This window comes from Chlorocebus sabaeus, chromosome 5 (genome assembly GCF_047675955.1).
Source record: "Chlorocebus sabaeus isolate Y175 chromosome 5, mChlSab1.0.hap1, whole genome shotgun sequence".
NCBI classification, from domain to species: Eukaryota; Metazoa; Chordata; class Mammalia; order Primates; family Cercopithecidae; genus Chlorocebus; species Chlorocebus sabaeus.
Window position 1 is genome coordinate 77,627,007 of NC_132908.1, and position 13,107 is coordinate 77,640,113.

Below are 13,107 nucleotides of genomic sequence, written 5' to 3' on the forward strand. Positions count from 1 at the left end.
AGTCACTAGGTGGTGGTGTTGCTGTTGAGAGACACGGTCTGGCTCCATTGCCCAGGCTGAAGTGTCGGAGTGACATCATTGCTCACTATACCCTCAAACTCGTGGGCTCAATTTAACACTTAAAAAGTGCAAGTCTTCAGAAAGATCACTTAGGTAAAACTTGATGACCGGAGATGTCTTTAAAAACAACTGTCAATTTCAAACTTGAAGAAAAGTTGCAAGAACAGTGCAAAGCATTTCCAAATAGTAACATTTCACATTTGCTTTATTCTTCTAGCTCTTACATACACACAGGAGCTTTTCTTCTGAAACCATTAAGTTGCAGATACAATGCACATTTCCTAAAAAAACAAGGACTTAAATTTAAGTCCCCATAGGATTACCAAAATTAGAAAATTAACATTAATACTAGTATCTAATTTATAGACCTTATTCAAATTTCACCAATTGGCCTAATAATATCATTCATGCAAAAGGCAAAAAAAAGTTGGGGTTTTTTTTTTCCCTGGTCCAGGATTGCTATTGCATTTAGTTGTCATGTCTCTTTTGTCTTTTTTTTTTTCCAGCTCTTACAGTATTTTTCTTATCTTTAATCTTTTACTTGAAACAGCTTGTCTCTTTTTTCTTTCATTACCTTGACATTTTAAAGAGTACAGGTCAATTATTTTGCAAAATGCTCCCCCATTTGGGTTGGTCTGGTGTTTCTTCACAACTTGATTCAGGTCATGACTTTTTGGCAGGAATATCCTAGAAGTGATGTTATGTCTTCAGTGTATCACATCAAGAGGTACATGGCAATTTGTCACATTATTGATGTTAACTTCTATTACCTAGGTAAGGAGCTACCTGCCAAGTTTCTACACTGTAAAGTTATTCCTTTTTCCTCTGTAATTATTATGGGTACACACTTTGAGACCATTTAACTATCCAATTATTTCCTCAAACTTTTCACCCACTAGTATGAGGATCTATTAATGATTACTGACTAAATCAATTACTATTACAACGGTTAACAAACAGTGATTTTCTAATTCTAGCACTCCTCTTATATTTTAGTTGGCATTCTACTGTAATGGAAACTTTCCCTTTTCATCCATTTATATATTTGTATGAGTTTGGACTCATGGATCCTTATTCAATTGATTATACTATTTTCATAACTTTGATGTTCTGTCCCATTTTTGGCCAGTGGGAATCCCTTCAAGCTGGCCCCTGTCCTTTTAACCGCCCCCATCATTCTTTGATAAATGTCTTACTTTCTGGTACAAGATGTTGCAGGTTCTTCTTGTTCTTTCCCAGCCCTAGCCCTACAATCAGTAATTTCTCCAAGGATCCCTGTTACTGAAGAGTGATATTCAAAAACAAAATCTGGGCGTTACGTATGCTCATTGCTACAGGGAAACATATATTGAATACATGTATGAAACAAACATAGACACACATATCTATCTATTCTACATCTTACATATACTGAAAACCATGAGTTCACACTGATACCTCTAATTCCAATCCAACATTACAGCATACATCCTAGCCTTTCCTCTTCCATATTTATGACAGTAAGAAACCTGTCTCTTATTATCTACAGTATGTTTACTTATTTGCTCAGTCTTGGAATACACAGAATACACAGAAGCCAGTTTCAGAACTGCCAATCCATGCCACTGCAAAATCCAAACTACTAACAACAGCTCTACTTTGTCTTTAGCCTGTGTTCAAATTACTTGGGTTAGTTCATTTTATCCTTTAGTGTAATTAGATGACTCATTTGAAGTAAGTTTGTCTGGTTTTGCCTGTATTCCATTTTTGAGTTTTCTTCCCAACCCTGCTCATCCCTTTTTTATCCTTTTGAGTAGATGAAACGTTAACAAAGTTCAAACAACACGAATTATATAAAATATGTAATTTTTTTTGTTTTTTGAGACACAGTCTCACTCTGCCACCCAGGCTAGAGGGCAGTGACAATCTCGGCTCACTGCAACCTCCCTCTCCCAGGTTCAAGTGATTCTTCTGCCTCAGCCTCCTGAGTAGCTGGGATTACAGAGGCCCACCACCACGCCCAGCTAATTTTTTATTTTTGGTAGAGATGAGGTTTTGTGATGTTGGCCAAGCTGGTCTCAAACTCCAGGACTCAAGTGATCCACCCACCTTGGCCTCCCAAAGTGCTGGGATTACAGGCACGAACCACTGCCCCCAGCCAAAAGATTTTGTAAAAGTGTCACTCCTCCACTCTGCTCCTACCCACCACTCAGAAGGTAATAAGTCTCATTAGCTTCCAGTTATCTTGTTTCTTTTTCCACAAATGAGGAGATACAAATATGTTTTGCTTATCTTCTTCTTTATACAAATGCTAGGATACTATAAATACTGTTTTGTCCTTTGATTTCTTCAAGAAATGTATCCTGGAAGTCATTACACCTCAGTTCAAACAAATTTTTTTTCTTCTTCTTTTCAGAGGCAGGGTCTTACTCTGTTACCCAGGCTGGAGTGTAGTGCACAATCACGACTTACTGCAACCTCGACCTCCCAGGCTCAAGTGATCCTCCCACTGTGTCCGGAATTGGTGGGTTCTTGGTCTTGCTGACTTCAAGAATGAAGCCGCGGACCCTCGGTGAGTTTCACAGCTTTTAAAGGCGGCGCAGCTGGAGTTGTTCGTTCTTCCCGCTTTGTTCCTTCAGATGTGTCCACACTTTCTTCCTTCTGGTGGGTTCGTGATCTCGCTGGCTTCAGAAGTGAAGTTGCAGACCTTTGCGGTGAGTGTTACAGCTCATAAAGGCGGCCTGGACCCAAAGAGTGGGCAGCAGCAAGATTTATTGGAAAGAGTAAAACAACAAAACTGCCACACTACTGTAGGGGACCCTACCGCGTTGTGGCTAGCTGGCTCAGGCAGTCTGCTTTTATTCCCTTTTCTGGCCCCACTCACATCCTGCTGATTGGCCCATTTTACAGAGAACTGATTGGTCCATTTTACAGAGCGCTGATTGGTCTGTTTTACAGAGCGCTGATTCGAACGTTTTGACAGGGTGCTGACTAACACATTTGTAATCCCTGAGCTAGACACAGAGTGCTGACTGGTACATTTACAATACTCTAGCTAGACATAAAAGTTCTCCAAGTTCCCACTAGACTCAGGAACCCAGCTGGCTTTACCTCGTGGATCCCGCGCAGGGCTGCAGACGCAGCTGCCCACCAGTCCCAGGCCGCGCCTGCACTCCTCAGCCATTGGGAGGTCAATGGGACCAGGTACCATGGAGCAGGGGGTGGTGCCCGTCAGGAAGACTCATGGAGCAGGGGGCGGTGCCCATCAGGGAGGCTCCGGCTGCGCGGGAGCCCACCGCGGGGGGGGTGGCGGGGGGCGTGGACATGGCAGGCTGCAGGTCAAGAGCCCTGCCCAGCGGGGAGGCAGCCGAGGCCCTGTGCGGGGCCGCTGAGCCCGCCCACCCAGAACTTGCGCTGGCCCGCGAGAGACCCGCGCAGCCTCGGTTCCCACCCGCGCCTCTCCCTCCACACCTCCCCACAAGCAGAAGGAGCCGGCTCCAGCCTCAGGCAGCCCAGAGAGGGGCTCCCACAGTGCAGTGGTGGGCTGAAGGGCTCCTCAAGCGCCATCAGAGTGGACGCCGAGGCCAAGGAGGCGCCGAGAGCGAGGGCTGGTAGCAGGCTGTCACCTCTCACCACATCAACCTCAGCCTCCTAAGGAGCTGGGACTACAGGCATGTCTCATCTAGTGACACAATTTTTTAAAATTTTTTGTAGAAACAGGGGGTCTCACTATGTTGCCCATGTAGGTCCTGAACTCCTGGGCTCAAGCAGTTCTCCCACCTCAGACTCCCAAAGTGCTGGGATTACAGAACTGAGCCAGCAAGCCTGGCCTTTTTTTTTTTTTTCTTTAACAGCTGCACTGTTTTTTTAAAAAGCCAACTGAAAGACTCTCAGGGGCCAAAGCTGGAACAATTTGAAAAACAAAACAAAGTATACTGGATTATAACCTAATGTATAAAGTAAATATACATGAGTCCATACTGACATAAATAAATAAATGGGGGAGAACAAATAATTCTCTAGAGCAGAATTCCAGAAGATTACTATGTAGACACTCTACCACCTTGGAGGAACAGGGTAACTTCCCAGTCCTTACCTGTAGGTTGCACACAGTGGCTTCCTTCCAAAGAGTTATGAAAAGGGAAGAAAAGAGTAACTTCAAAGTGGAAAAACCTAGCCACGCGCAGTGGCTCACGTCTGTAATACCAGCACTTTGGGAGGCTAAGACAGACAGATTGCTTGAGCTCAGGAGTTCAAGACCAGCCTGGGCAACATGGCAAAAACCTGTCTCTACAAATATACAAATACAAAAAATTATTCGAGCATGGTGACATGCCCTGTAGTCCCAGCTACTCGGGAGGTTGAGATGAGAGGATCACCTAGGCCCAGGAGTCTGAAGCTGCAGTGAGCCAAAATGACACCACTGCACTACAGCATGGAAGACACAATGGATCCTGTCTCCTAAAAAAAAAAATCGTAGAGAAACCTAACAACCTAACACATACCTCAGCCAGGTGATGAAAGTCAACATCAACAGTGATAAAGTATGTTGTAGTATGTAGCCTTGATGAAAATATACTTTACCTATGTGGTCTTCTTCCAAAAACACATGATCCCAGTCCAACCATGAGGAAAACAAGACAAATTCAAACAGAGGAGCATTCTACCAAATACCTGACCATTATGCCTCAAACCGTTTCGGGTCATCAAAAACAAAGAAAATGTCACAGATAACAGGAGCCTAAAGAGTCACAAGAACTAAGTGTAATATGCATCCTGGATGGAATCCTGTAACAGAGAAAAGACATTAGGTAAACACTAACCTGTAGCAATCTGAGTAAGCACGGACTTTAAATAACGATTGTATCGATTGTATCGATATTGGTTATTAACTGTAACAAACACCTTATCACCGGGCTCGGTGGCTCACACCTGTAATCCCAGCACTTTGGGAGGCCGAGGCAGGCGGATCACAAGGTCAGGAGATCGAGACCATGGTGAAACCCCGTCTCTACTAAACATACAAAAAATTAGCCAGGCGCTGTGGCGGGCGCCTGTAGTCCCAGCGAGTCCGGACGCTGAGGCAGGAGAATGGTGTGAACCCGGGAGGCGAAACTTGCAGTGAGCCCAGATGGCGCCACTGCACTCCAGCCTGGGGGACAGAGCGAGACTCCATCTCAAAAAAAACAAAACAAAACAAAACAAAAAAACACCTTATCAATGTAACATGTGTTAATAATCAGGGACACTAGATGTGAGGTATATGGGAACTCCCTGTACTGCATTCTCAGTTTGTCTGTAAATCTAAAACTGTTCTAAAAAAATGAAGTCTATTTAAAAATAAAAATTACAAAACAGCTGTATAGTGTTCCATTGTGTGGATGTACCATGGGTCATTCAACTACTTTGTTGGGAAAGGGTGTTCCGAACATTTTGCAACTGCAAACAACATTGCAGTAAGTAACTTTGTGCATACATTTTTTCATACTGTTAGAGTTATACTTTTAAGATAAATTCCTAGAAGTGGGACTGATGGATTAAAAATCAAATATACTACAGTTCTGCTACACGGCAGCAAATTCCTCTCTCTAAAGATTATAACAATTTGCAGTCCCAACAGAAATGTATGCGGGTATACAGCCTTGTCAACAGAATTCCCTGTCACATTGTTTAATTTTGCCTCCCTGCAGATAAGGAATAGTATGTTCAGTATATTTAATTTGCATTTCTCTAATTATTGAGGTTGAACATCTTTTCATGTTTAAAGGCCATCTTTTCTCTTTTTGTAAATTATCTCTCATGCTTTTGCTCATTTTTCTGATTTTTGGCCTCTTACTCTTTTTTTTTTTTTGTAAAGACAGGGTCTCACTCTGTCATACAGGCTAATGTATTGTACTGCAGCCTCAAACAACTGAGTAAGTGATCCTACTGCCTCAACCTTCCAAGTAGCTAGGACTACAGGCATGTGCCATGCCCAGGCAATTTTATTTTTATTTTTTGTAGAGGCAGGGTCTTGCTATGTTGCCCAAGCTGGTCTGGAACTCCAGGCCTCAAATGATCCTTTATCAATATTTGATTTTATTGCCTCTGGAATTCAGGGTCCTTACTTTCCCCACACCTAGGTTACGTAAGAATTTATCCAGGTTTTCTTAGTATTTGTATGGTTTCATTTTTGACATTTAGATGTCTGCCCTATTAGAAGATGATGAAGTTGATTCATATGTATGGTATTTTAACTTTTTCCAAACAGCTATATAATTGTCCCCATGCTATTTACTTAAAAATCTATCTTCCAGACTTCTGCTTCTAGCCATGAAAGAATAAACTGAATATACAAAACAACTACTTTCAGATATCGGGACAACAGACTACAGGAGTGTGACACCTGAAAGAAAGAAACAAAACCAAGTGAACCCTACGTTCACCTAGTTTTCTACCTACAGACAACTTCCAAACCATGTAGCAGAGAAGAGAACTCAAGACGACAATGGTGGTTTCACCGAGCGGAGGAGCAAACATCAGAGTACGGGCAGGTTGGGGCAGCTGGAATTTGTGAGGTAGAGATAAGCAGCAAAAGAACTCCAGATATCTACATGGAGCTGCCTTGACTCACTGACTGAGCATTCACTACATATGTGTTGGGTGAACTTTCACAATGCCACAACCACTACGAAGAACAATTACAGCAGCTACAAGCTGAAAAACGCAGAGCTCACACAGGGCTGGGAGTCAATGGAGTCCTTATAAGCCAAAGTAGAGATCTCATTGAACACTCAAGTCAATCAGCAAAGAATCCTACTTTAGTAATTAGGCTAAACTAACTCTAGAGTAAAGGCTATGCCAGCCATGCCCTAAAAATACGTAAAAACACGAACTGCCTGCTGATACAAAAGATAAAATCCAAGTCATTAACAATGTTCAGCCTCAAACAAAAACTAGTAAATATGTTGTTTGTAGACATTGACAAGCTGATTCTAAAATTAATATGGAAATGAAAGTACTTAGAATAGCCAAAACAACTTTGAAAAAGCACAAAATTGGAGGATTTATACTATATGACTGAGACTTACTACAAGGCAACAGTAATTAAGACAGCATGGTACTGGTGTTAAGAATAGACATATAAATCAGTGAAACAGACTAGAGAGCCCAGAAATAGACCCACTCACATATGGTCAATTGATTTTTGACAAAGGGACCATGGTAAAACAGCAGGGATAGAACAGTCTCTTCAACATACGGTGTTGAGACAACTGGCTACCCACAGGCAAAGAAAATCAACTTCAACTCACACCTCATACTATACGCAAAAATTAACTTGAAATATCAGATAAGAATACACAAATATCAAAGAAAAAAATGAAATTAACTTTAAATGAATCATAGACGTAAATGTAAAGCTAATACTATAGAACTAAAAGAAAACACAAGAGTATCTTTGTGACCACAGAATACACAAAGACACAAAAAGCACAAACCATGAAAGAAAAAAAAAAGACTTCATCAAATGTACAAGATACTCTTTGAAACACATCCTAAAGGAAATTAAAAAAAAAAGCCACAGAGAAAATATTCACAATATACTTATCAAAGTACTTGTATGCCAAATGATAAAGAGAATGCTTATAACTCAGTCATATTTTAAAATATAGGCAAAAAATTTTATATGAATGGCCAAACAAGCACACGAAAAGCACATTAAAATCATTAGTATTCAGGGAAATACAATTTAAAACCAAAAGGAGATACTACTACATATCCACACAATGGCTAAAGTTAAAAAGTTTATAATATTAAGTGCTGGTGATGGACAGTGGCAGGAATGTAAAGTAGCATAAAATGGAAAACAGTTTGGTGGCCTTTTATGAAGGTAAATATACACTTACCACATGATCTAGTCATTCCATTCCTAGGTATTTACCCAAGAGAAATAAAAAGATGTCCACACAAAGCCTTGCACATGATGGCTGGGCATGGTGGCTCATGCCTATAATCCCAGCACTTTGGGGGGCCATGGCAGGTGGATCACCTGAGATCAGGAGTTTGAGACTAGCATGACCACCATAATGAAACTCCATCTCTACTAAATACACAAAAATGAGCCAGGCATGGTGACACACGCCTGTAATCCCAGCTCCTCAGGAGGCTGAGGCAGGAGAACTGCTTGAACCCAGGAGGCAGAGGTTGTAGTGAGCCAAGATTGTGCCCCTGCATTCCAGCCTGGGCGACAGAGCAAGGCTCTGTCTCAAAAATAAACAACTTGTGCATGAATGTTCATAGCAGCTTTATCCAAAACAGCACAGCTGCAAACTGTTTATTTGCCTAAATGTCCATCAATAGGTAAATAAACTGTGGCATATCCATACAATGAAATACTACTCAGAAATAAAAATAAATGAACTAATGACATGTGCAACAGCATGTATGAACCTCAAAAACATATCATGGTTCAAAATGTAGGAATATACAATATAGGCCAGGTGCAGTGGCTCAAGCCTATAATCCCAGCACTTTGGGAGGCCAAGGCGGGAGGATCATCTGAGGTCAGAAGTTCGAGACCAGACTGCCCAACATGGTGAAACCTGTCTCTACGAAAGATGTAAAAAAAATTAGCCAGGTGTGGTGGCGCACACCTGTAATTCCAGCTACTAGGCAAGTTGCGGCAGGAGAAACACTTGGACCCGAGAGGCGGAGGTTGCAGTGACCCAAGATTGTACCACTACACTCCAGCTTGGGTGACAGAGTGAAGTTCCATCTCAAAAAATAAAAAAGAATATACAATGCAGTGTACATTTCTAACAAATTCTAGAACTGCAAAATTCATCTGTATCAACAAAAAGTAGATCAGTGGTTACCTGGGCAAGAGGTAAGGGTTGGGGACTCACTGCAAAGGGGCACAGGAAACTCTGATAGAAATGTTTTAGATCTTGACTGTGATGGTGGTTGCATGGGTGTCTATATTTGACAAAACTCATCAAACTGTACACTTAAAATAGATGCATTTCCTTACATGTAAATTACACCTCAATAAAGTTAATTTTTTTAAATCCATCTTTAGTTCCAGTGATTCGAGAAGAAATCCATTTGAAAGAAAAAAAAAAACAATGTTTAAATAGATTTCAATTTAAAATAGTCATGGATCAAAAAGCAACATACAAACATAAACATAAAACAAAGATTACTTAAAAGCAAGGATTGAAAAACTCTGGCCCTTAACTTGATTAACCTAGGAAATAAATATGAAGAGATAATATCCTTATTTATGTCTACTATTACAAAAAGCACAACATACATCTAAAGGGCTATACTGGCAAAATTCTCAATAACAAGACTGAAATGTTATTCCACAGAGTCGCTTTCTCTCCACTATGCCTCTCTGTTGCCAGATCCCCTCTCCTTTTCTGTCTCTGACTGTAACTGACCATAAACAAATTGAAACATTCTACTTTAACACAAATGATTAGTTCTTATTCTTTTTTTTTTTTTTTTTTTTTTTTTGAGACAGTCTCGCTCTGTCACCCAGGCTGGAGTGCAGTGGCCGGATCTCAGCTCACTGCAAGCTCCGCCTCCCGGGTTCACACCATTCTCCTGCCTCAGCCTCCCGAGTAGCTGGGACTACAGGCGCCCACCACCTCGCCCGGCTAGTTTTTTGTATTTTTTAGTAGAGACGGAGTTTCACCGTGTTAGCCAGGATGGTCTCGATCTCCTGACCTCATGATCCGTCCGTCTCGGCCTCCCAAAGTGCTGGGATTACAGGCTTGAGCCACCGCGCCCGGCCTTAGTTCTTATTCTTTAAACAGTGAACATTTTATATAGTTTTTACTTTAAAAATTGAAACTTTATGTTTTACTTATGTAGTCTGGCTCATTTTGATCTATATGTATAGTGAAAATAGCCCAAAAAATATTGTCATCGACAACATTCTTTGAACCAGTAAAATATCTGACTTCACATTTTATAAGTACTACTTACCACCTTACTTTTGGTCTATAAATTTTACTCATTTAAGTGATACTTACTATTATTATAATTTGATATATCTACAGTTTATGGATATCATGAGAAAAACTATGCATCATGCAAGGCTAACGAAAAAACAAATGCTTCTTGTAATAACGGTGTCATATATCAAACATATAAGGAAAAGCTAAATATTCAACAGCTATAAAAATATCAGCTTGATTTAATACATTCCAAATATGGATGGGCTCCTTTTCTATTTTGGTTTTAACCATGTAATTTTACTTCCACTCCACTAACAACTAAACACATCAGATTAAGCCAATCATAAATCTAGTTAATGTCTAATTATGTAACACATTTCTATTACCATTAAACAGAATGGTAGCCATCAAAGAGCAGATACTCTTAGAACAATTCCATTATAATCAGAAGAGTCAGCACTGAATACAATTGCTCTAGTGCCCTATAATTAGGAAAGAGAAAGCATTTTATTGTAAGAACATGGATTCCAACTGTTACATACCAGTTCAGACGTTACCTAACAAACTACCATGTTTGATTTTTACTAATCATAAAAGGAGGTAGTTTGTGTAACAAAAAAAAAAAAAAAATTCACACATATCAACTGCTTATCTTGACTAAACTCAGACTCCTTACTGAGACATTATCATTTCCTTCTATTAACAGAGATAACATTTTACATCAGTGTGTTATACCTAAGTTTCATTTTGGCTGTACAGTCGTTTTTCTGAACTCTTACATTTTTGTGACATTCCTTAAGCAAGTTAATCAAGACGTTGCATTCTTCAGTATGCAAGTGTGGAGATAAGTCAGCATGCATCTTTAGGAGATGATGATGGATCACAGCAGTGCAACCTGTGGATACAAGAGTGTGTTGAATATGCATAAATACATTTGTTATGCCACCTAAAAGTATCTTCAGTAAGAACCTTCAGTGACCTTTATCAGAAAAGTATGTTAACCATGAACCAGCTGTGTGACCTCAGGCAAATTATTAAACTTCAGCCAAAGCTTTCTAAATTCAATGATTTAACATATTCAGCAAGTTATCAGTAGTGTTTAGAGAACCTGCAGGTTCAGAAGAAAACCAGGAAGCCTCAAGAGACGCAATCCCAGAAATAAGTGCTAAAGCAGAAATAGCTTGCTTATATTAATAAGCGTGACTTCAAATATTTTTGCCCATTCCCGAAATTAACAATTCATTTTGTTCAGATTTGTTAAGAGAATTGGCTTATTATTTTAAAATGTATATTATTCTGAGGGTTAAGGGGTCATTAGTCTCATATTAGTGTGAATATAGATTGCTTTTTTCTTAATAGCTGGCTGAAAAAAAACTAAACAATGAAATGACACCAGAAGTTGTAAAAAAAACATTTCAAATTTAACAGATACAGCCATAAAACTAATTATTACACTGAAAACATGAAGCTGAAATCTCTGAACTTAAGCTTAACTGGTTCATTCACAAAGTGGAAAATTAGCAGCCAAGGTCAAAGGAAAAACATTATGGGCAGCTGTTCTTTTTTTTTTTTTTTGGTAGTCAGAGGTCTTGCTGTGTTGCCCAGGCTGCTTCCAAACTCCTGTCCTCAAGTGATCCTCAGCCTCCCAAAGTGTTGGGATAGACATGAGCTACCGTGCCCCACCTGGGCTTAACCTATTCTTTCTAACTCAGAAATGATTACCAAAAGAAAGAACCTACAAGTTGCTTTCATTTTTTAAAAGCTCCAAATAGAAAACAGGAACCAACTCACATCCATTAGGATGGCTAATGCTGAAAAAACCCAGAAAGTAACAAATGCTAAAGAAGATGTGGAGAAACTGATGTGGAGAAACTGAAATTCTTGTGCACTGTTGGCGGGCATGTAAACTGGGATAATCACTGTGGAAACCAGTATAGCAGTTCCTCAAAAAATTAAAAATGAAGTTACCATATGATCCAACAATTCCACTTCTGGCTATATGCTCAAAAGAATTAAATGCAGGATTTTGAAGAGATATGTGAACACCCATGTTCACAGCATATTACTCATAATAATTAAAACATGGAAGCAACCCAAGAGCCCAACAGACGAAGGGATCAGCACAATGTGGTATATACATACAATGGAATACTATTCAGCCTTAAAACGGAAGGAAATTCTGACATATGCTACAACATGGATGAACCGTGAGGACATTCTGAGTGAAATAAGCCAGTCAAAAAACATATATATAGGGTTCAACATACGCAAAATAAATGTGATTCACCACACAAACAGAATTAAACACAAAAATCACGCGATTATCTCAATAGAGAAAAGCCTTTGATAAAATCCAACATCCCTTCATGATAAAAACCCTCAACAAACTAGGCACTGAAGAGTAAACCTCAAAATAATAAGAGCCATCTATGATAAACTCACAGCCAAAATCATATGGAACAGGCAAAAGATGAAAACATTTTCCTTGAGGACCGGAACAAGGGAACAGGATGCCCACTCTCACCACTCCTATTCAACACAGTACTGAAGTCCTAGCCAAGGCAATCAGCCAAGAGAAATAAAAGGCATCCAAATAAGAAAAGAAGTCAAACTGTCTCTCTTCACTGATGATATGAGTCTATACCCAGAAAACCCTAAAGACTCTGCCAAATGACTTTAGTAGTTTCAGGATACAAGATCAACACAGAAAAATCAGTAGCATGTCTATACACTAAAAACTTTCAACCTTAGAGCCAAATCAAGAAAGCAATCCCATTTTCAACTGCCACCAAAAAAATAAAATACCTAGGAATACATCTAACCAAGGAGGTTAAAGATTTCTACAGGAAGAACTACAAAACACTGCTGAAAGAAATCACAGATGACACAAACAAATGGAAAAACATTCCGTGCTCATGGATTGTCAGTATCATTAAAATGGCCATATTGCCCAAAGCAATCTACAGATTCAACACTATTCCTATCAAACTACCAATGGCATTTTTTCACAGAATCAGAAAAAGCTATCCTAAAATTCATATGGAACCAAAAAGGGGCTCAAATAGCCAAAAGAATCCTAGGCAAAAAGAACAAAAACCAAAGGTATCACATTACCCTACTTCAG

General features: G+C 39.7%; 1 protein-coding gene and 1 long non-coding RNA gene across 4 annotated transcripts in view; both read right to left on the reverse strand.

Annotated features, from left to right (window-relative positions):
• CMC2 (C-X9-C motif containing 2) overlaps nt 1-13,107 on the reverse strand; it is a 32,652-nt gene that overhangs the window by 12,333 nt on the left and 7,212 nt on the right. For 2 of the 3 annotated variants that reach the window (XM_007994173.3, XM_073015595.1), the window contains one exon: nt 10,763-10,878. The exons of the other annotated variant lie outside the window; for it this stretch is intronic. In XM_007994173.3, coding sequence (XP_007992364.1) covers nt 10,763-10,843 — 81 coding nt within the window. In that variant the 5' untranslated portion in view covers nt 10,844-10,878. The remainder of the gene's footprint in view (nt 1-10,762; nt 10,879-13,107) is intronic. 3 annotated transcript variants of the gene reach the window in all.
• Nucleotides 545-10,709, reverse strand: LOC140711704 (uncharacterized). Its single transcript, XR_012092989.1, has 2 exons — nt 3,151-10,709; nt 545-2,780 (listed from the first exon to the last, which is right to left on the reverse strand). It is a non-coding gene; the product is annotated as an uncharacterized lncRNA (long non-coding RNA).